This window comes from Athene cunicularia (assembly GCF_003259725.1).
Source record: "Athene cunicularia isolate RWA chromosome 6 unlocalized genomic scaffold, athCun1 chr6_part1, whole genome shotgun sequence".
NCBI classification, from domain to species: Eukaryota; Metazoa; Chordata; class Aves; order Strigiformes; family Strigidae; genus Athene; species Athene cunicularia.
In genome coordinates this window covers 23,563,892-23,589,795 of record NW_020799105.1, presented here as the reverse complement: position 1 = coordinate 23,589,795, position 25,904 = coordinate 23,563,892, and the positions used below count along the sequence as shown (strand labels likewise).

The 25,904-nt window shown below is 41.8% G+C and overlaps 1 protein-coding gene across 2 annotated transcripts in view; it reads left to right on the top strand.

The window, feature by feature from the left end:
• The window catches only part of C6H10orf90 (chromosome 6 C10orf90 homolog), a 67,393-nt gene extending 46,214 nt beyond the window's left edge, over window positions 1-21,179 (top strand). For both annotated transcript variants that reach the window (XM_026851305.1, XM_026851306.1), the window contains exons 4-9: window positions 3,884-4,174; window positions 6,253-6,446; window positions 7,397-7,595; window positions 18,881-18,944; window positions 20,172-20,271; window positions 20,834-21,179. In XM_026851305.1, coding sequence (XP_026707106.1) covers window positions 3,884-4,174; window positions 6,253-6,446; window positions 7,397-7,595; window positions 18,881-18,944; window positions 20,172-20,271; window positions 20,834-20,872 — 887 coding nt within the window. In that variant the 3' untranslated portion in view covers window positions 20,873-21,179. The remainder of the gene's footprint in view (window positions 1-3,883; window positions 4,175-6,252; window positions 6,447-7,396; window positions 7,596-18,880; window positions 18,945-20,171; window positions 20,272-20,833) is intronic.
• The last annotated feature ends 4,725 nt before the right edge of the window (window positions 21,180-25,904 follow it).

Below are 25,904 nucleotides of genomic sequence, written 5' to 3'. Positions count from 1 at the left end.
TATATTTCAAGTTTGGTGCGTGGGGATTTAGATATACAATTCCAGATAGTCTTAATGAGACTAACAGTCCTAATTCCCCACACAGTGTATTAAAAACGGGTCCAGAATGTGTAGAGGGAAACTCTGTGATCTTACCTGTAAGTACCTTTGCCTTTTTTCCTAAATTTCATTTGCATCTGCATTCGTTAGTTAAGATAATTGACAACTGCTTTGAGGATGAGGGAGTTGATCTTTGGAGCCCGTCTCTGGTTTGCTGTGCTTTGTTTTCCTGGGGATTGACTGCGCCTGGGTGTATCTTTTGAATTGAAAGGTTAATTCAAGAGGGAATTAGAGGAAAGAATTTAGCAAATTGGCTCAGTTATTATTCTGATTGCCTTTGATGTTAGACAAGAACAAGGCTCACCTTTTCTTATTGACTTAATTAACTACCCAAAAAAACCCACCTCTCCACCATACTGTGAATCTAATAAGGATTAAGATTTAGTTATAATATTAGTACAAGTTCTAAGGAAGGCACTTTTCATGCAGAAAGGATGTAGTGTTTTATACCTGAATTTTATAAGGAATCTTGCTTTCTAAAATTCTTTCTTAGACATCCTTTTGTTGTCATAAAATGCTAAGAGGGAGCCATCACCCTCTTCTAGTTTTAGACTCCATTCTTAGTCTTGTTCTTGCTTTCTTTCCTTTTCTTTCTCTCCAATCCACAGCTTTGTAGGGATTTCCCCAAACTTTATGGACCGAATGCCACCGATGGCATTGCTTTTAGCAAGGTAGAGGTGCAGCGCAGAAGGGAAGTCTGTCTCCATCTGCACTACACGTAAGAAAATTCCTGGTGCTTAATTCACAGTTTTTGATGGTTACTGTACTTACACTTGGAAGCCAATATCCACAAATAGCTAGTTTGGTAGTTAGGAGTAAATGGAGTGTGAATACTCAGGCAACTCTTCCTTCTTTTGCTCAGATCCATATTCTGAGATGTTAGAGATGTGACTTAGAGACAACTCCTTCACTCGCTCTGGCCTCCGTGGTTTTTGTTCTGCCCGTTTTCATCCCCCTGACAATTTGTGCTGTAGTTTTGGATAGCAATGCCCAGCCACAGCAAATAGCCTCTCCTGGGGACACAACAGTGATGTGAGTGGTCTGACAATCTCAGTGAAGGAGCTGTATGGCTTCACAACACCTACATTTGCTGCACAGACCATTTCTTGATATGCAGGCAAATTATCTCCTACTGTGATGCTGCCTTGGATGAGCAGAAACTCTTTTCTCCTTTCCACTTTCTTTTCTTTTCCTCTCTTCTTTCTGCTGGCTAGTAAACGATTTTAATTTAAAAGATGATTTAAAGAGATAATCTGTTTTCCATTCAAGTTCTTTCTGTGGCTTAGCTCCCTTCTGTGTTTTTTTTTTTTTTTTCCCCTCTATCCTTCTAGTATCTTGGCTGCCTTTGTGAAAAGACTTCCTTCTCTGCTGCTCTGCAGTTACTTAATGATACCTGCTGCTTTCTTCATCTTCTCCTACCGTGCTGCCTGTTTCTACCTCCTCCCACAAACACTCTTTGATGCCCATGACCCCATTAACCTGTCCCAATGTTTTTTTTCCCCTCTGTATGTCATAAAAGATTTGTGAAACACAGTGTGTAACTGCAGGTATGGGATCAGTCAGGGAATGAAGGAACAGACCGCTATATGCATGAGCTCTAACTGAGTGTACATACAGAATTGAGTCTGTCCAGTTTGTTGAGAGTATTTGCATCAAAACTCTTTTCATCTGTGAAGAGAGCTAAGTTTTGACAAAATATAAGGCAAATATTGGCATTGTGTGAAAAGCAAGGAGAAAAACTAGTTATACCAGGGATAAGAGGGAGAGCTTGGATGCTAGCCTAGAATTTGGGACCTCTGTGTGCACTTCCTTGCTTTGACCAGATATTTATGGCTGTGAAATTGCTTAGGATGGGGTTAATCTCAATTAATTTAATTAGGAAAAAAAAAAAGTATGTTTTTTCTGTCTATGCTGATCTTCAGGGATCACTCACTAGAGGATCCCCTGAGAAGTTGATTCCTTCTCCCTGCATGGGCAGTTACAGAAGGGAACTTAAGATGTTAAAAGCTTTCTGATCTGCGTGGTAAGGGAAAAACACTAGATGCTGTACCTTAATGCCTCTGATTTCCTCCGAAGCACAGGATGATCTAAAAGAAACATGAGCCATTCAGATCACTAAAATATGTAGGATACCATCTTTTTGTGGCAAAGAATATTTCTCATCTCTTGTGAGTGGAGTAAGGATTGGGAAAGTGAGCTGAAAACCTCCCACACCACACTGCAGGATCTAATTTTACTTAATGACTATGAGATAAGGAAGCATCTAACATGATGTGCCATCTCACCCTTTCTCATGGATCTGATCAACGGTGAAAAACAATTCTAATCTTCCCTCTGCCCTCAACCAAGACACTGGAGAGAAGTGTTCAGAGAGGGGCAGCTGCCGAGAATGAATCATCAGAGAAAAGTATTATGTGGCCACTTTTAAAACTGTTTGCCATAAAAGAGCAGTCATTTATTAAATGTCTTATGTCCACAATACAGAACAGGAAAATCCCTGCCCAGTTTGTTTGGGTTTATGGTTAGGTCTGAAACCAGTTCCAGTTTCTTCCCTTGTACTCCCCAAATCTCTTGGTTGCCTTCTGTCAGAGTTTTTTAATAGCTATTGATAATTTCCATCTACACGAATCTTTAGGTTTCAAGTCAGCTTTTGACTAGAACTGCCAACAGGGAATTTATACACGTGATTAAAAAGGAAGAGCCGAACCATGCTGTGGGCATGGCCCTGTGGGTCCCTCCCTACCAGTGACCACTGCTGAGTGCTTCAGAGGGATATAAAATAAATCCAGTCTGCTCACTCTTTCTCCCTCCCTTGCTGATCCTGACGCCCTTTTCATGCGCTCCCTAATTATTTGGATTTCATTTTCAGGTTTGGGTTGTTTTGTTGTTTGGGGGGTTTTTTTTGTTTGTTTGTTTTGGGGGGGTTTGGTGTGTTTTTTTTGTTTGTGGGGTTTTTTTGTTTGGTTGGTTGGTTTTTTTTTTTTTACTATTCTACCTCTCCTCCCTTCAAAACTCTGCCTAAAATGCACCTTGGAAAATATACACTTCTGTGTGCTTATTTGCCCACACTCTCTGTTTTCTAGGGTTTTGCTGGCAGTGGCAGTGGTCAGCTTGAATCATCCCTCAAGGTATGTCCAGTGCAGAGCTTACCCGACAAGCTCTGTCACTTGTGACATGGCAGGGTCCTGCAATTGTAGCTGCTGTGTAACATCCCTCTCATCAACACAATTCCAGGGGAAAGCGTATCTTGTACAAATCGGACCTTTTTACTGCTGGTTCCCGCTGTGGCTTTGCGCAGAGGTAGAACGGGGCACAAGAAATGTTGGAAATGGGTGATGCTCTTGAGGCAGCTGCTCCGCTACAGAGAGGTTAAAACGCTGTTCCCAAAACCACTTGGACCTCAGATTTCAACGCAGCCACCGCTGGATCCGTAACTGTAATTGTGACCAGGTTTAACCAATCTAAATTTTTTCTCTTGAGTGAATAAGAGACAAGACAAAGACACATAGCTTACCTTCTTGTCTTCTTCCACGCTGCCCATCAGAGTGTATATATATTATTTAGAATGGCAGTTTATGACTCTGTGATTATTTCTATCATTAACATTTTGTTGCAGTACGCCTGCAAGGCAGTCATGATAAAATTTGTATCACAACTTTTTAAATAGACGACTGAAAGAAGTCTTGCAGGAGATGAAAACTATGAGGACTAGAGGGCTGAAAAGAAAAAAAAACAAACCACCCTTTATTATAGAATTTGGGCTTGTTTTTTCTGTTTTTCACAGGAACACAAATGCTGTCAGGAAGCAAGAAGCAGCAATGCACCACGGGCAGGAGCAGCACAACGGCCTCTGGCTCTTTTCCAGATACAGCATACAGAAAAGCAATCGCTGCTGCTACTGATGGGTCATTGAAAAAGAGAGGTCCCTCCAAAGGCACCTCCGAATCCAAAGAGATCCAAGCAGAGGGCATCCTGAAACCAAAAATGTCTGTCTCCAGTAGTATGTGCAATATAAAAGCTTCATCAAGAATCCTCTCGGAAGAAAAAGTTCACAGGCAAAACCAGCTCCTAAAAAGTAAGGTACAAATCCTACTGTGGTTGTTAGGAATATGGTTTCAATAATAAGATGAGATCAGTCTCAAAGAAAAAAAAAGTGAAATAATGGAAATTCAGTCCATTTTTGTCCAGCTTTAAGTGCTGAGTATGAGTCATCTGGTGAGAGATCAATCAACTAATCTGACTGTATACATTGCTATGGTTAATAGAAAACAAGATTAAAATGAGAAAGATAGGCTTACTTTGCAAGTAGATTCGAGAAAATCTTGAAAAAACATTAAAATTGCAGAGTCAAGCAGCCCCAGTCCAACCAAGAAACACCAGAAATGAGGTTATTTTTACAACCTTGTTCTGATATCTTTCTTTTACTTCTGAAATCTTTTCTTTTGGCACGACAGCCTGAACTGTGTGGTGCACGGGCACAGCATGAAATACCTCGTTTAAAGAGATCGTTATGAAGAAAAGAAAAAAAAAAAAAAAAGCAGGAAAAAAAAAAAAAGCTTAACAATTGATTATCAACAAATTTCAGCATGTAAAACATAATTTTTTTCTAGTTCAGCACTTGTTGGGATGTCTTGCTTCCAACATTTATTCACGTAGCGAAACTGGAGATGACACAAGCAGCTTTATTCATGCATAAGGTATTTTTGCAGCAGACAGCTGAGATAAAGTGTAGATTAATTTGGCTTTAGTGTCAATGAGTTCGTGAGAAATTTACTCCAAGAATATCTTAAAAATGCTGTAATGATCATGTAGCCTTTTTTTCTTACAGATTTTTTTTTTTTTGTAGGCAGGTAAACAAAACTTTTTTCATTATTGACTGTAAAACTACCGACTCTAACACCCGTTTCGACAAGACAAGCCTACGTTCTGCTTTCGGTGCCTGACGTTAAATTGTGCCATTTCCCTAAACTGGAAGTGACTTAGTTTTACAAAAGTGAGGCATCCACCGAGATCTATCAAAGATAAAGTTAATCAACACCTCTGTAAACCTGGCTTATCGAGGAGTTTATTTTCATGTTCGCAGGTTTCAAGGGGTTTTTTTCCAAAATGTTAACAAGAGCAGTATTAGGGAGGAAATATGGTTCAAGCTTTTATAAGGCAAATGTACCCAACACAGATCATTTTAATTTTTTTTCTTAAGTACAATATAATATGTACAATATGTCATAAAGAGGAAAATATTTTAAGTTTATTGTAACTAGAAATTGAAATAAAACAGTAATGGGCTTTATTCCCAGATACTTAGTTCTAGAAATCAAATTATTTGGCAAGGAAGAGGAACTCCAGTGTGACTTTTCAAAATAGTTCATATGGAGTTCTTCGAAGTTCTTATGTTATTTTGGATTCATTCTGTCCTTTAAATGAGAATCTTGTCAACTCTGATTTTTTAAGCACATAGGCTCTTTTGGCCCTAATTCATGCAGGGAGTAACACCCATAGAGCATTAAAGCACAATTATAAGTGTAGAAAATAATCTTTTTGTTCTCAGTGGAGGACTTGGTGAATTGACAGCTTTCATCATAATATGCTATAATGCATATAAAACTTTTTTTTTTTTTTTTTTTTTTACATGGAGTCATTCCACTGTTTAATGAATATATATAAATGATAGAAAACAAACAGTATTATCAGCAAGGAAAAAAACAAGAGTAGTGTTTATGAAAGCCTCAGTATGATCAAAGAGAAATGATATGTGATTAAGGCTCGTAACAATATGTTATTTCCTAAATTGTGTGCAATAATTTGAAATGAACTCAAACTGCAAGTCGCAGCGTGATGTCCTTTGCTTTCCGTGATGCAACTGTGTTACAGAAGTGTCTTGCTTTTGGGAAGCGAATACCAGCAAATGGAGCTAAGCATCCGAGCAGCTTAATTATGCTTCAATGTGATGTCTGGCTTAATGTGAAAGATACTCTGGGTGTCACAGGGCAGTGAGTAGCACCTATGATTAGATTTGATCTATTCTGCTTAATGAGGCCTATTAATAATACCTTGGCATTCTTATTTCAGAAATTGCCCTCTATGTCTAATGAGGTGGAGAACCCAATAAAAAATTAACCATGCACTCTTAATGAACTTTTAAATCTCTCGAAGGTGATTATGAATTCTGTGGTTCAAGTGACAAAATAAAGGAGCGCAAGGAGGAGGACGAGCGGGAGCGAGGCAGCAGGATAATGCTATCCGTGGCTCGCTCGCCAGATGTTACTCGTGAGAAAAACGACGCGTTCACCCGCCCAGAAATCGTCTCCCAGCCTGAGAAAACTCCACCAGCCCCACGGACGCTGAGGGTAAAATATCAGTTTGTTGTTAATATGGGGATTTACTGTTAATTTTTTACATTTTTTTTTCTTCTTAGTTTTCTTTCCTTTTTTCTTGTTTTTCTTCATGGATGGTGTTTGCTTCCAGAGAAGTAGCCGAGAGCAGAAGTTCATATTTCCTTGAGTTTTTTCTCCTTTCCAGTGAAGTTTTGGTAGCTTGCACAAGCCGCCAAGACTTGCTTGGCCATCGGGTTGTAAAAGCTCCCTTTTCTAAGCCTCACCTGCTAGTCTTGTAGAGGAACATGGTGAAAGTTTGGGGATTTAAAAATTTCTCAAAGACGCTTTTGAAATTGTTCCTCAAAACTGCCAATCTCTCAAATGGGAACAACACCCAGTACCACGAGCAGCAGCTGTAGGTACGGACACAACTCCAGGTTGATCCCAAGCCCCAGAAGCAAACGTGTTTTCCTGCCTTCTCCTCCGGCGCATGTTGCGGACCAACCTCCGCTTCTGTCTTCTGTCCCAAGACATTCTTAAATTTTGAAGCAGCCTTTGACTGGAAAGCGTTTTCTTCCTGGATTATCCATGCATAGATCTGCACGACAATCTAAATAAACAGGAAAGTTTGTGAACTGTCAGTGACAAGCTGCTTCAGCGATGGGGTGAGACAAGGAAATAGGCAAAACATCAAGAACTTGAATTTGGCTAACTTATAAAAGCATGTAATTCAAAACCTTTTGGATATGTTTTCTGAAAGTTGGGTTTTTTCTTAGAAATTTTCCTTTGTCTGATCTGGAAATTTCACACTAAGGCATCTTTCTAAGAGCAAAAGGCAGTAAAGGCAGATAGGAAGGCAGTTAGCTAACTTTCATACAGACAAGCAATCATTTTCAGCAATAGTCTCTTACTGAAGCTTTTTTTTTTTTTTTTTTTTTTTTTTTTTTTAATTTAAAACAAAGCACTTTCTCTGTTTCATTTAGGAAGCGCTAGAAATCCATAAGCCTCAGTTCATCTCTCGTTCACAAGAAAGGCTGAAGAGACTTGAGCATATGGTCCAGCTGAGGAAAGCCCAGCAGAGTGATGCTCCTGCAGGCAGCCAGGGAGCATTTGTTCGTAGGCTTTCCTCGGCGTCCACTTCAAGCAAAAAAAAGCAATACACCATTCCTCACCCTCTCAGTGGTAAGTTGAATTGTGACCAGCAACGGGTTGGTGGGTGCCGTTGAAATCTTGCCACCCGTACGGTATTTCCGTTATTAAATTTGTGGAAAAAAACATGAGACCTGCTACTCCTGTTTCACCCCACCAATGCTCCAGCATCTGTCCTAATGCTCAGAAGCGCAGAGATGTGTTAGTGGGGATGAGGTGTTGGTGGAAGGAGACTTCCTTCAGGACCTTTTGTCATTGTTACATGCAGTTGTGTTCTTCAGCACGATGCAGGTTGCTGCTAGATGTAGCGACGATACCAATAAATGGTATTTCCTATCTCTCACAGCTCACAGCAAGACCAGTGTGGGGAGAGAAGTGGCGGGTGGTAGGTGGGATTTGGGGTAGGAGGCCCAATCTGATCTTCTCAGCAGCTTCAGGTGTGGACTTGCCACTTGGCTCATGAAGACCTCAGCAGTGAGCTAGCTGTGAAAGAAGGCTTGTCTGCCTGGCAGCTGTATGCAAGGCTGCTAAATCAATGCATCTAAACTCTGTGATTTCCTAATTCGGGTTGATTAGGTTGTTTTATTACCCTAGTGGTAAACAAACTCAATATCCAGCGAGTAAAACTGTTTTCTCTGAGCAACTCCCTCGCAGCTCCCTTCCAATAGCACCTCTGTAAATATTATCTAGGCACAATATTTTAAACAAATTACTTTTGTTTGTTTATTTTTTTTAATTGCCATCTGGCTGTTAGTTAATTCAGTTGACTAAAGAAAAAGATTTATTTGATGGGTTGGCGTTCCTCTCTTTAAAAGCAAAACCATTTTGGTTTTAAATCTGTCCTGTTCGAAGTCACATTATTCTACTGAAAAGTAAATCAACTGAAAACATTCAACAGCTAGATGGGTCACTTGAAGGGAGCAGGAAAAAAAAAATCTTTGTCCTTAATGCTGAGAAACACATGTATGTTTTTTGCTCCCTGGGGAATGAGATTGGGTGCAGGGAAGCTGGGTCCAGTCCCCATCTCAGGGCTCTTGACATGTTTTGCATTGCAGAGTACCAATTTCTGTCACTACATCTGTGCTGATGCTGTGCTAGGACACAGTCTACCTTACATCAGATATGTATTTTTTATAACAAGAGCGAAATAAGCATAAGCAAACGAAGCACAAATCATGAATTATATTTTAAAGAGTTAGTAAAATTCATTCACCACTTCAACTATCCAGGTTAATATACTTGGGCTCAGATCTCTTGGGCCCTGCGGTGTTGGGGGCTCTGTGCCAGCACCAGCAAGCCCTCCCAGCAGGCAGGGACACAGCCCAGGAGCTTGTTGTACGCCTTAGAAGTGGCAAACCATAGAATCACAGGATGGTTTGGGTTGGAAGGGACCTTAAAGCCCATCCTGTCCCACCCCCCTGCCCCAGGCAGGGCCACCGTCCCCCAGCCCAGGTTGCCCAAAGCCCCGTCCAACCTGGCCTTGAACCCTGCCAGGTTGGGGGCAGCCACAGCTTCTCTGGGCAACCTGTGCCAGGGCCTCACCCCCTCACAGGGAAGAATTTCTTCCTTACATCTCATCTAAATCTCCCCTCTGTCAGTTTAAACCCATGACCCCTTGTTCTATCCCCACACCCCTGATCCAGAGTCTGTCCCCCCTTTCCCGCAGCCCCTTTCAGCCCTGGGAGGCCGCTCTAAGGTCTCCCCGCAGCCTTCTCTTCTCCAGCTGAACCCCCCAACTCTCTCAGCCTGTCCTCACAGGGGATTCTCCGGCCCCCCCAGCATCTTCATGGCCTCCTCTGGACCCACTCAAGCAGGTCCGTGTCCTGATGTTGGTGCCGCAGAGCTGGGGGCTCCTTCCCTCCAGCGTGTCACAGCACCACACAGCTCGGTGTCGTTGGGAAACTTGCTGAGGTGCCTCAACCCCACTGTCCATATATATCCCCCTTTGGTCATCTTCGAAAGTCCCACACACAACTTTTCAAGTACTTTACAGAACAAAAGAATGAAAGGTAAAACCTGTTTCTCCTTAAATTATAATTAAAGATTAATCTTTATGCTTGTTTAATGAGTAATAAAAGGATAATACTGAAATATATACGTTAATTATTCAAGTAAATTACTATTTCCGTCTTTTAGTGCTTGGTCATTAAAGATAAATTTGCCTAAAGAGAATCTTTTGTTTCTATAACTCATCTGCCTTCTTGTAGCCACATGTAATTTTCTGTTTGTGAGATCTTAATATTTTTATAATGACAGAAGTGTCACATGTCTGTTATTTAAGCATAACTGTAATTAATATTGGAAATCCTAGATTCTTGATAAAGCACAAATACGTAGGCTGCAGTTCAGAGGGCTGTGTAGGAGTGTACTGAGCGTATTGAATTTGGTCTGAGTTCTGACAACTGGTATTTTAGGACTTCTGGTGAATACCATTGTGCAGAAGGATTAGTATCAGTAATGAGTTCCAGAGTGGGGGATCTTTGTCTCCTACAGATGCTTCCAAACTCTTCTGGTTGCAATCCCTCCTGCAGAAGAGACAAAGGCTTCTCCCTCACGCTCACCAAGGGCCCTGGCTGCCTGTTTCCTTCTGATGTCTCCGCTGGTGACACCAGGGTCACAACCTTCTCCTTCCTTTCTGCCTGCCCCCAAAGTTGGAAGGCAGAGAAGTTACTGTTTGTTGTCACCATTATTCTTTATTATTTGGAAAAGCCATTTTAGCATGCAAAATGTGCTTTTAAAGCAAGATTTTGTCTCCTGTTTTAGAAAACATAAGTAAAAAGAAATGGAAAATGCAACTGTAGTCCATGTAGGAGGTGCAAGCACAGTTTAATTTACTGGGGTGGGGAGTGGACATCGAAATCCCAGTGGTCTGAGGATGCCATTTCACATTATATCATGGTGCAAAGGAGGTTGTGGGCGCAGACACCAGGGTCACCACCTGCTCTGTCACTGTGTGGCCCATCCGTGCCCTCATAGTTCAGCTGAATCTAGCAGGAACTTTTTAATTTTTTTGTTTTTAAATTAGGATTCCCTTAGAGTCTTTATCGGATCAGATGACTGCTCCAGCTCCTCAGTGTTGTGACCGGGTGAGCTGGTGCGGGGGAGGCGAGAGGGAGGGTGTGAGATGGTGAGGGAGGAGACCAGCACTGCCTCCCTTGCACCAGCCTCCCGTTTTTATGGGTGTAACGAGACCGTACCCTTCCCAAAGAGAGCTCCCAGGCTGCTCGTGTACTGCACCCATGCACAGATGACACCAAAAGCTGCCTGGCAGCCAAAGCTGGCTGAGCAAAGGAAACGTGGCAGGGTTCATCCCTGACTGTGTCTTTCAAAGCCAGCTTTTCAAGTGGTAGAGAGCCTGAGATATATGCGGGGCACAAAGAAGAGGAAAATTATCCTAAGGTGTGCCTGTAGGTCCTGAATACCACCTCCATCTCTGGCTATGCTGGGCTGTGCATTGGTCGTGGTCCAGGAGCAGCAGACTGTGACACCAGAGCTGGGACAGGGGTGGTGGCTGAGGCTCAGTGTTGAGTTACCTCAACCATTGCTTCCCAGTGTACAGCCTGGGGTGCACTGGGCAGCAACAGACGGCACGGACCTGCCCTGTGTCCTCCCTACGGTGCCGTGTACGTTCCCGTAGTCATCTAGAAGCCTGTGCCTGTGGCAGACACTCATAAAGGCCAAACCTGACCACAGACCTCAGCTGCCATAGGAAGTCAAGGGAACTGGGTGCCAAAGACGTCTGCGCACGCAGGGCAGTTGCTTAGATAGCCATTGGTATTTTATTTGGTATTAGTATTACTGGGTCTCCTGTTCTCCCTCCTGGTCTTAAAAATCCTCTACCAAATGCAGCCCACCTGCAGATCTCTTGGTCTCAGGAAGCTGGCTGCTCTTTCACAGCAACACGCATTGAAACAACATTTAAAATTAAGAACCCGGGAGGGTAAAATGATGACCTGAAAACCTGCTTATGTATAAAGCATTTTATTGATGGCACCTCTAGGCTTCCGGGTGTGACCTTGTGGTTGTTTTTTGTCAGTCTGATGACTTCCTCCTTTATTGTTTTTGTTGTGTGGGTTTTGTGTTGTTTTTTTGGGTTTTGTTTGTTGTTTTTGTGTGTGTGTGTGGTTTGTTTTTTGTTTTTTTTTTTCTGTCCCCTGATGTCTTTGGGATTTGTGGTGGTAGAGGTCTGCATGGCTCTGGGATTCACAGGGCTCACTACCAGCACATCCCTCATATATTTTTCCGATGGCCTTTTACGTAAGGGCAGGGTTGGCCGATGAGTTTAATTTCCACTGACCCCGACACAGTGACCCCATGGATGGATTATAAGTGCATTTGTGGCTGGGCAGGAGTAGAGAGTCTCTGTGCAACACCAAGGTGCTCGCAGAGCAGGTCGCTGCAACGTACTTACCACAAGCCCTGGCAATAACACGAATTATCCGATTAGCTTCCCACCACCAGAGGACATTCCCTGGCCCAGTTCCCCATGTGCACATCCATGCCCACCTGGGAAGGTGGCACAGGACGGGGAGAGATGGGACTGTCCCCTTGGGCGGCAGCTGCTTTTATGCAGGCTTAAATGGGGGTTAAACTTCAACCTGAGATGTTTCCCTCTGCACTTGACAAGTTTGCTGCAATTATATCTCTTTGAAATAAGCTTCTTGCATGCACTTCACTCTGGAATTGCTGCTTTTATTTCAAGAAAATAGTTTTTACCCAGAAAAAAAGAGCAATGACCTTTAGAAGTTTTTCTCCGCCTGAGATTATTCTATCAGACTAAAGTGTCTTTATGGATAATATGAAATTATTAGCCAGTACAATTTTCCAATGCTTTGCCAGTTTCTTGTAGGAGAAAGAAATAATTTGCATTCGACATCATTTCCATATAAATACCAACATCTGTGCGGTTTCCGTTTACCTTCTTATCCTTAAAAAAACCTCCCAAGTTGTTTACCATTTTTAATTGTAATTCATGAGCAGGATTTTACAAAATGCTGAAAGTAATCTTAGAAAAATGAAAATGTTTATCCTGCAGAAGATTTTTATTGTCACAAGAGCACTTTGAAGGCAGAGAACCTGCAACTCTCACGCTAGCCTTTGTGCTGTGTAATGTGCGCTGCTAAATTTTGAGAGTGCTAATTAGTCCAAGATAGACTACTCTGCTGTTGACTATGTTGAACAAATTAGAGATCCCACTGTGACGAACTGAATAGGAACAATGTTCAAATAACTGGATTTAAATCTCGAAAACCGTAATGTAATTACTTCAGTGACAGGACTACCAGCTGTTTATAGGCCTTTAAATCTGCATAATGAACAGCCTTGTGATCTTAGTGTACACAAGCACTTTCAGAGGTTTAAAAAAATTTCTCAGGCACATATGGTTTTTTTTTTTCATACCTTACATTTTCCTTTCCTTTGAGAGGGCGGTGGTTCGCTGGAAATGGCAATATAAGTTGAAGGTTCCCATTCAACCCCTACCGCGGTGCCTGCTGTGTTTCTCTGGATTTGTATCCAAATCCTGTATCTTTAGTAATATTTTGGAAACGAGTTTATACCTCCTCAGTCGTGCTTCTAAATCTTTCCAAAAAGCTTTATTGTAACTGCAAAAGCCTGGAGGGCGAGGATTGCTGTTTGTTTGTTTGTGTTTTCAAGGGGCTGGTTTCTTGAGAAGCTCCACGCCGGGGAGGTTTTTATTTGGAGAGGAGAAGATGGCAGTCAGAGAATTTGCAATGCGTGTGCAGCTGGCAAATCCTGCAGCCCCTAACATGCATATTCGTGGTCTGCAGATGCGATTGGCAGTTGATGAGATGTTTGGGGCCACCAGCCCATCTCTGTTCGTGCCATTTCTCGGGTTCCTTTTCCCCATCAAAACTCACAGCTAGCAGTAGTGCTGCTGAACCTGTTGGCCTCTTGGTTAAGGCTGACAGCTCTGAGTAAAGACTAAGCTGCAGTCAGGTAATTGAATTAGGAAGAGGAATGACCTATTCATTATTATTCATCACATTGTTAGAGCAGTGCCTGTGAGTCAGCCAAACACGGCAGCACGTTGCCCAGTCCCCGGCAGTGGGTGATACTGTCCCTTGGAAGCCCGATGCTTGGACTCACTGTAACAAGAGGGGAGGAGGTGATGGAGTGAATGGCCTGACCAGCACGTCCCCTCTGCACCCTCACCCTTGCGAAGCGGGGAGCTAGCCAGCCTCTCTGCAAGGAAGGTAGCAATACAGTGAAAAATCTTCAACTACGAGGAGTTTTCTGTGTGGATGATGACAGCAGGAAAACAATGTGCCATATAATGGGAGACTCATGAAGTTCAGTCAATTTGCTGGGGGATAATTCCATTGGAGTCTTGAAGGAACCAAATAAAAAAAAAGAATTTTTGATGATGGACTGTTTAATCCAGGAGTAAGAAGTCTAATTTCACCCATGATTAGAAATTGAAACTAAAGAAGACAGGATTAAGAAACTAGAGAAAATTTTACTAAAGATTAAATTAATCTTTTGATGACTTTACCACGATCTGTCATACCTTCTTCATTAATTGCTAATTTTTGAAAGAAATGTTATACTTTTCATGACTACATGATCTAATTAAATAAGAATGATTTAGGAAGACCAGGTGAAATACTTTTTTTTTTTTTTTTTTTTTTTTTTTCATGAATGTTCAGGTATCATTTGGACAGAAAAGACCAAATTTCCTACATCATGCCCAAAACAAATTTAGTATGAAAATGTTTTGATAAAGCCTGTAGAATGTACAGCTCTTTTAAGAGATACTAGCGATGTTTTCCATTGTTAATACTGAAATATTAAGGAGGATCTCAAGTCTTAATAGCCATAGCGTAGGACAGACCTGAACAGCTGGAAAGCCCATGAACCACCCTCCTGTGGGTCCTCCTGGGTGAAGGACCACTTTTGGGCTTCAGCATTTCTCTGAGATGAGCAGAAAGTCCAGGCGGGCTGGCCATCAAACCTTTAACTGATGGAAATTACAAATAACACCAAAACCTCATCTGTTGACTGCAACTGAAGTAATTCACTGCATGAAGTCATTGCCACACAATGTCCAAAAGCTTGGGCAGCACCCCTGGGTGTAGGCACTGCTTTATGTTCTCTGGATGAATTCCCAGGGAAATGCTGTGGGGATGTTAAACTGAATGACACCTTGACGTTCAGCTTAGATCCAAGGCTAATTTATTTGTTAGGGGACTATTGATTTTAAAAAGCAGTGGTTTTACAAAAATATTTTGTCTCTTAGAACTTCTCTAGGCAAATGGCCTTTTGGTGAATTATTTTTTCAGCTCAGTAAAAAAGCAGTTTAATTAGAGAACGACCACTCTCAGTGCTTTGCTTTGCGGGGACTGGCATCCTCAAAGACACATTTCAGCACGTTTTAGCACCTAACAAACTTTGAGATTTTGCGTTCATGTTGGGGGAAAATGTCTGTATATTCTGATGTTCAGAGTTTAGCCTTTGATAATTGTTGCCTCTCTTTTTAAAATGGTTCGGTGATTTAGTGGGAAATAGGAAGCCAAGAGGCGGTTCCAACAAAATAATTTTATCTTTGCTCTGTCTAAACATTTACTATCTTCCTGAGCAGGAAAGTTACTCATCCTGTCTGAGGTGACGTTTAGCATTAGTTAAAATATATTACAGTGATGACCCATTTACCTTCATTTACAACTTGGTAAGTGGCTTCTTTCTCCTGCTGTGGAGGTGTCAGAGCACTGTTGCACACAGTGTTGGTGTAAATACCAGCAGCTCAGTAATATCACAAGGTTTGAATAAAACACGGAGGAAATGTTTCATGCTTATCTGTTCATACCTTTTTTTTTTTTTCTTTTTAACTGTAGTGCTAAATGTCTGCTTTGAAATCCCTTCTTTTCTATCCTTCAGCATAATTTTCTCCAAAAGTACAAGCCTATGCAAGTTTATAAGGAACTTTGATAAAATATAATTTAGAAGACTAACAACCTGGGGAATTGTCCACCTTATGCCCCACTTTGATCTTTACTTAGTAGGAAAGAATGTTAATTCAGGTCTTCATGACCTGTTTGGCAGGTTATTATAGCCCTGAATGTGTGCTGCTCTTCCACTTCAAAACACGCTTTTCAGTACTGAATATTAACAAATATTTAAATGCACACATGCTTTTTATTTTCTCAATACCAATTTTTATTTATTTTCCAGTTAATCTTTGAATTCCAGTCCTCAAATCTATTGACCATTAGCTTTATTTCTGCTTGATGGTTGCATGTGATTTTTTTTTTTTTCTCCTTATATATAGTGACCTGAGAGCGAGCTGAGAGATACTATCTGAATGTTTACCCCTAAGGGTTAACCTTTTGACTCCAAACTGCTTCACAAAGGGAATTTTTATAACCAAGGTAGATTTTTCTCTTGGAGGATTTTCCCCAGAGGTTCTTTTTAATCCTTCCCTTCAAAGCCACTGGCAGAGCCGCATACCTGGTTCCAGGCAGAATCGTGGGCAGTGATGGGTCTCATACCCTTCAGGACCATTTCTGTGCCATCAGGAGAGGATTATTCTGGAGGAACAGCCGTATGTGCCAGCACCCGCACAGCTCTCAGCCTCTGTGGTTCTTCCCCTCTCAAACACAGAGGCCAGGCTGTCTTAGCATGTCGTAGAAGAAATACAGATTAGCTTGTCACGCTGTTTACAAGATAGGTCACAGGTCTACAAATCCCTGGCTGGGTTTTTTTTTTTCATCCCTTGCATGTTCTGGTGGCTATGCACAGAGGTCTGGAAATGTTAATGTGTCGTTAACAGCTTTTATTACAAAAAAGCAGGAGGGGGGATCCCTAAAACAATTTTGTTCCAGAAATCCTGTGTCTGTTGGAATAAAAATTCATAAATCTGAGCAGCTGTCACTCACAGTGCATATGAAATCACATAAACCCCGGGCTCTGTGCTGGCCACTCACGCTGTCTGATCGCATCGCATCTTGTGGGAGGTCCTCCTTGATTTACTGTGCGAGGGCTTGGTGCAGGTAGCACAGGTTTCTGCTGGGGGGTTATTCCCAGTGCCCTCAGCTGCTCTTCTCTGCCCAAGGACGCAAGGACACACAAGGAACTGGTTGTCACACCAGGGATCTCGTACTGAGGACCATGTGGTGCCACACAGACAAAAAAGATGCCTGAATTTGCTGTGTAGCCTGGAGTGCCTCCTATTTTTGCTTTAGCACTGCAGAGAACCCGTAGTGATGGTTTTATGTGATGTCAGACTGATCCTGTGCCATTCTCCAGGTTGGAGGACATGTCTTGCAGGAAGGGAAGCATCCTGCCACGCTGAGCTGTCAGAATGAGGTGTGCAACCTCGAGCAGCAAGGGACCACGCTGAGGCTGCTCTGGAGCGTGCTGGGATCCACACTGGTCCCAGAAAATCGATAACCCTGGACCCCAATCCTTAACCAGGACCGTTTGGGTCACAGGCAACCTGCTCCCTTAAGTTGCAGGGTTATTTTTGCAACGATAGCATCCAAGTGTTTATTCCTTTTAAATTAATCAGCATGTAAATGAACATGAAAACACTAATAAATAAAAGGCAAATTATATTTTCCTAGCAAATTGAGCATGTTGCTTGCTTGTGCTGAAGATTTCATAAGCGTGATTAAGTGTAGACAGCCACTGGGTGGAGAAAAGTTAGTCCTCGGGCAGAGGAGGCTTTGCAGCCTCCCCTCTTTTTCTCAGTTTGTGTTTTGAAAACTGTACCAGTTCAGAATAGGAACTTCTGCAAAGCTCCCTTTTCTTTTCACACCGAGGTACAACAGTGATCTTAAAGGACATGTAGTGTTTTCCTCAGAAACACGGTAATTTGAGCACGACTTGGCCTCTAGATGTAACCCCACAAGCTGCTTGGTGCTGGTTGCTAACAATTCTCCAATAAATATCCCTGAAATATCTGGTGTCTTAGTCAGCAGGGCAGCAAAGCTGGTGGGGAAGGGCCTTCTTCGGGGCAGTGGTCGCTGGGTCTGCTCAAGGCCAGTGTCTGCACTGGGCAGTTCTGGAACAAATTATTCTCTGTATTTACTTCTCTGCCTTGATTATTGTATTTTGTCTCTTGATGACAACAAGAGGCCGATGTGGTGCCTGCTGTGATATATATTATGTCTTCTAAACTTCCTTGGAAAATGGAAGGAGCTTAAAAGTTTGCACATGTATTTACCTTATACATATATTCTGCAAAGATACTGGGAAACACCTTTGATGTTCAGACTGCTGTGACTATGCAGGGAATCACACCCTGTCCTCAGAGCCCCGGGGGCCTGGCTGGGGGTAGGTAATGCTCTGGGCATCCTTGTGTTCAGAGGCCAGAATGTAAACCCATTTATTTCATACACCTCAGCTGAAAAACTGAAGTTACAAATATCCACATCACCTGTGTGCATCGGGGCGGTGGCTTGTGCACCACAGGGATGTTCCATCCCCTCCTCTAGATGTGTCCTGCCGTCCAGAGGGGACCCTGCCCCATCCCTCCCCTTTTTTTTCTTCCATTGCCCTGATGTAGGTGTGAAGGCAGCAAGTCTTCTCCTCCCTCCTCTCCCTGATAAATGTGATCAGACACAGTCTCCTTCATCAAGAATCAGTTCTGATTATGTATTTACTGGCTTCCCACCTTGCACAAAGACCTTCCCTTCCCATTCAGAAACCATTTGTGCAAGGAAGGTGTTAAAATCACCTATTTCTGAGACTCACCAACTGCTAAGATCAGTAATTATTTTCCTGTATCCAGGGAAATGCTGATTGGAATTATCGCAGATATCTTCATATTTGATCAGGAAAGAGTAATGTAATTTTTCTCCTCCTGATGCTTGGCATAATTATTCACAGCCCTGCAAAACAGGTGTAAATTGAATCAGAAACGATCATACCAGGCCAGGTTCCCAACGCACACCAGCTGAGGATGCAGTCAGTGTGAGGGGGTGCAATTGCTTGCACGAGCATGTGGGGAAAACGGATAACTTGGTATAGCAGAAATCATTGCTTGTTCTTGATCTGAACAAAGGGTGTACACAGCTGCCTGTGACAACGACAACATGCATTTAAAATAAATGAACTCTGTAATGAAGGTGGTTGCTACGGGTCTTATCCATCCCTTTCTGGAGGGCAGCTCTGGGAACTAATTCAGCTCCAGATGAAGTTGTTAAATGCCTTTCCGTTGACCTGTGGAGATTTGGATCTGGCCTTAAGCCATCAAAAATTTAATCAGAAATGGCACATCATGACTACACGGAACGTGACATTTAAAATTTCAGTGAACGCAGATTCCTCCAATATTAACTCTATTTTCCCTCTGCTAGATAACCTCTTCAGACCGAAGGAAAGATTCATCCCCGAGAAGGAGATGCATATGAGATCAAAAAGGTACAAATCCCTTGGGTTTAGAGTTCGCTGGGAATCGCTGCCGTCTCACGCCTAAGGCACCGCATTTTCACGTCACCTTCAGGCTGGGAGTGTCACACTGCCTGCCACCCTTTTGTGCAGTTCTCATGGTTTTCTTCCACTGCATCAGTTTGATAGATTTGGGGTAGCCCTGCCCTTTGAGCACTCCTTTTCTAGCAGTTTCAGACAGCATGGAGAAACCTACAGTGTGAAAACTAAGTCCCTGACAGCTACCTCATGTCAGATATTCAAAAATGTAAGCAGTATCATCATTTTGTTGGGTTTTTTTCACCCTGATTATAGCACATGGTTATGGGAATTACAGCAAGCTGCTAGGAACATGATATCTGATCTTTAGTTGCATTGCACTTCATACAGTTGTTTACAGAAAGAAAAGCTGCTAATAGCTACCGTGCAGAATTCATCCCGTTTGTAAAAGTGCCTAAAATATGTCCCATTTCTCTTCTCCAAAATACAACCTCCAGCCAAAACAGGCTGCTTCGGGAACTTGGTATTGCAAAATATTCTGAGGGAAAAATCAGAACTAAACAGGCTTTGTATGCACGCAAAGAACAGGACTGCTGTGAAGGAAGGTCTGACTTTCTTTTTAAACCCCTGGGAATTTTATCATTGATTTAAATGGAAAAAAGATCAGACCAGAAATCACCTCTTTGAGGGCACCTCATGTTATTTTTAAAACGGGCAGATTATGTTCTCCTCGGTAAAAAGTGTTCCTAATGACAGTGAAAAAATGTTAACAGTCTCCAGTCTTATAATGACTGATTTCTTGTATCTTAAAAAAAAAAAAACAAAAAACAAAAAACAACAACTTGAAAATAATTGCTTGGTATTAATTTTGTGACATAAATATAAAAAAAAGTGTACAGGCCAGATTCTGGTTTGAATTATGTTGCTATAAATTGAAACCAACTCCACTGAGCTCATTAGAAGCTACTCCAGAATTACGTTGCTGCACTGAGATAACCTGATCCTGTCTCTTTCTTTACTTTTGTGTTCACAATTAAGAGTGTTTTTCAACAAGTCGTATTTTACATAAAATCTTGATTGTTGATAATTTATAATTCCGATTTTATAAATTCAGGTACTTTAGAGATGCCCATTAATGCCAAGTATTGCACTGAAGGCAAATGTTTCCTATAGGAAAAAGTGTTCGTGAGTCCTAGGGATGACTTTATAAATTCATTCCAGGATTTACGACAATTTACCTGAAGTAAAAAAGAAACAAGAAGAGAAACAGAAGAGGATCATCATCCAAAGTAACAGACTGCGTGTTGAGATCTTTAAAAAGGTAAGGGTTTCCTGTGAGTGCCAAGGATAGTTTTGTAACCCTCCTTCACCGGTGAATGGGGTCCGTAGAGGCAGCACCTGCCTGGGCAGCCCGGGCTAGCCATGTGCAAACCCTGACAGCAAAGGATGTGTTTTAAATCTTGATCCTGAGGCTACGTACTTCTTTAAACTTGAATTAACAGCTGGATCTCGTGTTGGAATAAGGGCCCTAGACTTTGGGGGTTTTAAAAATGAGTAATTAGTTAGTTGTGGTGGAAAGCTTCATTAGTGCAGTGAATCCAGGTGCACACCCGAGGCATTCCCAGGTAATCCCGCTCCACCTTGCACACAAGTACCAGTTGTTTAAGTGCTCTGTTGCTCCATCTAATTACACCTTTCCTGTCCAAGATGGAAGATCTTTCAGTGCTTTTTTTTTTTTTTTTTTCAATGTAGCCAGTAGATTTGAAGTCTGAAAATGCTAATACCGCCTCACCTAGAGTATCACTGAAGATTTCTACCATTATATCCATCTCATGTATTTTAATGGTATCTTAAGGCTGTTTTGCATTTTTTTTTTTCCCTAGCAATTACTGGACCAGCTCCTTCAAAGAAACACAGAGTGACAAAGGATTCTCTTGCCCATCATCCTAATTGGATCTTGAATACCTTTGACTGCTAGATAAGCCATAGAATTTACTATTATCTCAATTACCTGGAGATATTTTTCTTATCTTTGGCTCTTTATATAAAGAAAGATCATTTATATTTCAATTGAAATTTCAAGGCATCTTTCAAGTAATCAAAAACAGTCTCAAAGGGAACACAGCTGTTTCAGAGCATCACCTTTTGGTCAGTTTACCCAGAGGAAATAATTTTAAGAATTTTTAATGCAAATACTGAATTACAGTGGTATTATTTATCTAATCTTTTTAAAAAGTATACGTCTCTGTAGCAATAGAACTGGGTTTATAAGATCTGGAAAACTTATTTCTCTGAAGTATTCTATTAATTGATTTCCTGTGAGTTAAATCCTTGAAGTAAAGAAAAATGAATATCATTATTTGTTATGTTTAGAAACTAGCTGAAATAGCATTACCACAAAATCATAGTGGCAGCAGTTTCACATTAATACCTAACATACCAAAAGGGACCAGTATTTTAGCTCTCTGAAGAACTCTATTCCTGTTTATATAGTGAATCTACATAGCAAGCTTACCTGTTAAAGAGCAATATTTAAAATTCTGATTATAGCACTGTTTTTCGTGTTTTTCATTGTAATATATAGTTTACTGCACTTCTGTTAAGTATTTATAGAAATGGCATATTAAGAAGTGGTGCCAAGAAATATGTTTGCATCAAAACTGCAGAACTAAAACCATCTGTAATGTTTCCTACAAAAATATTTAAATCTTTATTTGTACATTTTGGAAGTAAAAACAACCAGCTTACAAACCAATGAAGTTTATTTATGGAACAAAATATGAATATAATATTGATCCAACCGCTATGTTTTTATTTGGTACTGTTAAATATAACACAGTTATTATTGAAACTGCTTGAGAAGTCATGCCTTTGTATGCCACAAATCCTATGGTAAAAAATACTGCCCATAAAAATCACTGCAAGTGTAAACCTCTGTTGCACGAACAGTCGATTGAGTGTGTTTGAATGGGGCTGGAATTTGGCCTTTGATATCTATGCTTTATTTTTCTAATCTAGCCTGAGATGTAAGGTCAGGTTTTTTGGAAAAGGGATGTTTGTGAGCTGGGCTTTGGCCACTGAGATAGCCTCCAGCTGTGTGATCTGTGCTGGACACAAGGAACCGAGTTATATTTTGTGCTCTGCCTCTGTTAGATTACTTTGTCTCTTTTTGTCTCAGCTTCCCAGTTTGTACAGTAGGAGTAATGATGTTAATTTTTGCTCACAGAGAATTTATTTATTGAACAAATATATTGCATTCCAGATAGATATATTTAAAAAACTCATTGATTAGTTCAGTGCATTTCGAGAGGACGTGCAGGGTAAGGTAATGCTGGCTGTGTAAAACTGCCAGGGTTCTTCCCCCCCCCAAAAAAAAAACCTTTTTAACCAAGCAAGTAGTGTTGTGTTGGAAACCAAAGTCAGGGCTGGCCCACAAATGGCTCCAAGTAAATTTGTACAAGGGGACTGCAAGAAGGAGCATCCTCCAAAATTCACAGCTCAGCTCTGTGGTAGATCTGCTCTCCTGTGGGTTCATTGATCCCCCTTGCTGCTTTCCAGGAAAAACATGTGGCCTGCCTCAAACAGGAGGGCCTTTCTCTCTCTGGTGGACTTCTGGGTCTCCACCACAGAGTGATAAATTATAGCTGTAAACACCCCCACACAGTCTCCTAGACTGAATCTGAAATAATATCTTTTGAGCTTTTGTCCGGTTATAGCTCACTACAACTGGAGACATTTCTATAGAAGCCGGTGCCAAAATCCCCTTTGATTTCAGTAGGAACGTAGCATTTTTGCCCCTTGGTTTCTTTAGTCTCTTGACTTCAGAGAAATGCAGCTTTTGTTCGTCAAGTTTGTACCCTTCAGGAGGATTATTTCCTGTGCACAGCCATAGAGAAATACTATATGCATTTAAGCCTGCTTTACTCTATGCATTTAAGCCTGCTTGTAATCTTACCCTAGAGCCACAGCAAGACATTTTGGTATGGAGACATCTGGTATTTAGTACCAACGGAGCATACAGTAAGATACTCACCGCCTGGGTCAGGGATGTTCCCTGGCGTGGGGCTGACACCTAGTGCCACCGGGAGAAGAGCCCCAAAACTTTTCCGTCTTCTTCAGCAGATTGGAAGAGCCAGAGTCTTTCTCCTTGGGAGTAAGAGAGGATTCTACATGGAAATCAGGCATCTGTGCTGCAGGATGACCAGGATCTAAAGGGAGATGGCTTAATCAAGCTGCCATAAGCCCTCCTCCATGCCGATACAATTTTATATGCATATGTAGATGCATGTAACTACACACACATATTTGACATGCTTTTCACTGTCTGGCTGGGAGTATCAAGCAGAGGAGCTGATCCTCCTTAGAAATCACAGCATCCAGGTCCTTGTGAGGAAATGAACCACGTGAGCAACTGGGATGAACGGCCCAGGGTTGGTGTGACATGCTTCAGCCTGGTTTCTGCCCCTTGGCACCCCCATCAGCATGCTGACCAGGGCAGGACACCTCAACTGACTTGGTTTCCCCTCATTTCTCCTGGCCATCCTCAGAGACAACGCACCACACCGGCCTGCTGCATCCTCACCTCCCCTGGCTCATGAGTAACTCCACCTTCTCACAGACTTAAACCTGGTGCACTGTTCACAAAAACCTTTGGGGTTTGTAGAAGGGCTATGTCCAAATACTTTTATTTTCTCTAAATGTAATTTTCAAAATCTGGAGGACAAATATGTGGCAATGTGAGGTGGAAATTCTCTTGTATAAATAGGCTTGGGCATATACTTAGTGTGTAAAATGCATAATGCAAATCACTGTCTGGGAATGTTTTATATGATATGAAACCTTTGCTTCAAAAAAAAAAAAAAGATCTCTCTTGCAAACCTAATTTCTGTTTCTGGGCCTCAGAAAAGAAGGTATCTAGTAATGTATCCAGCAAACAATTCTGACATTCATTTCAGCTCTACAATCCAGTCATTGTAATAGAAAATAGACTGTACAGGAAAATGTTACTTCAGAAAAACATGAGCCTCACAGGCTGAGCCCTACACAAGCAGGCATCAACTTAATGAAGTTTAGAGTCAGGAAAAAAAAATTGGCATAATTTCACTTTGGACTCGCAGGCATTTCAAAGCAAAGAGCACATTTGCCATCAGACAGTACTCAACACAGAAAATTCTCCAGCCTAAATTGGACATCACCCACGCTTGTCAAATCCTGGAGTTTTCCTTCTTGTTGGATGCTGTTTGAGTTTGGGGTCTCTGGCTGTCAGCCCGTGCCATGTGCCTTCAGAAGGGACGTATTTTCCAACTGGTACAACTATACAAGGATCTCTGGTAATAGGCGCTGCCATTTGTTCCCCATCTCCTTTGCTGGGCCATCGCTTCTCTCACTGCTGATCTGTAGGGGCCTGCGGAACAGTATTTAATAATGAGCGTTGGTTGGGGTGAGATGCTGAGATGGTTTTGGGGTGCTAAGACACAAAGCCCGTGTAGATTGGCCAACACATTGACTCAACGTTCCCCTTCCAAAACAGAAAGCCTCTCCACAGGGTTGACATTTTGCATTATTCGAAATGGATCCCACACAGGGAATGCACAGTGGTTTAGGTGTGCAAGACATGGTTTGCTTGCTTGCTGGCACCATTAATTTCATCTGACAGAAATACCTCATTAAGGGTTGAAAGTCATTGCAGTGTAAAGCACCGAGGGTTCCAGTATTCTGGGGATTTACTTTAAACCCAAATATTTTCCTGTGTATGTGTATGCAAGTCCTTAGTTACTTCTTCGAGTTTACTCAGCTGGTCAGATAGATGAGGAGACTGTCCGGGTGAGACTTTTCAGGAGTTTTGTTGTTGAGTATCTGGGATTGGTTATGTTAGTGTAATGTTTTCTGTGAGATGATTTACAAGGAAAACAACACAGAAAAGCATGGATAAAGTTTCTGGCAGCTCTCTCCAGAGGAAACCATTCCCCAATACATCCATTGCAATAAGAGCTCCATGGCTAAAACACCCCAGTTTGCCTCATTCATAGAGATGTTTGCCCCTTTGACTTCAGGGACAAAAACGCCTGTGTGCTTTGATGGGTGGGTAATTATCTTTCTGGGAGCACTGACTGGCCACTTGTTCACTGATGGAGTAGATCAGTCCACAGGGTTGTCCCTCAGGGTCGTATTTCATCAAGCACTATGACTTAAGCCTGGGTCATTTATTACTCAGTATGCTTCTTGCTGAGCTGGGTTATGGCCGGCTGGATGCCTGTCGTGGGCACAGGTCAGCACCAGGCAACAGGGGGCTGAGAAGTCCCCACCTCAGCTGAGACCATTCCCAATTTGCAGTCTTCTGAATAAAAGGTGATTAGGAAGCAGTGGCACAAACTAAGGACACCTGAGCACAAAGCCAGATTGGGATAAAAGAAGATACTGGAAATCTTTCAAATATACTGTAGGTAGAGAAGCTCAATGTATGAATGAAAATGTTTATTAAGCTTTGATTTAAATATGCATCTACTGATAATACAATCATGAAAACCCTTGCTCAAAATCCTTATTCAGAGAGGAGCCTGCGCTGCTCGTTGAGTGGTGCCACTCTGCCTGTTGATCAGGGTGTAGTAGTGTCTTGGGCTCTGGAGGTGAAACTTGTCCTCCCGCTGAACTACCTGGAGGTGTTTTGGTAAGTTGTTATCATCTCTCTTGCAATGTCTGTTTAGCTATGACAAAACAGTTGAAAGAAGCATGTCATGTGAGAAGACATTTCTACGTTGAAAATAAAAAGCATCCTCTTTTTTAAGTCAGGCATCTTTTTTTTTTTTTTAAGTTCTCCTTGGCTCTGTACCAAAGCTGTAGGAGGCAGAATTACTTAATATCCATTTCAGATGACCCAAAGAATAAGATAATGAGGCGTATCATCTCCCTACCAGCTGCAGAGCGATTGGAAAAAAAAAAAAAAAAAAAAAAAAA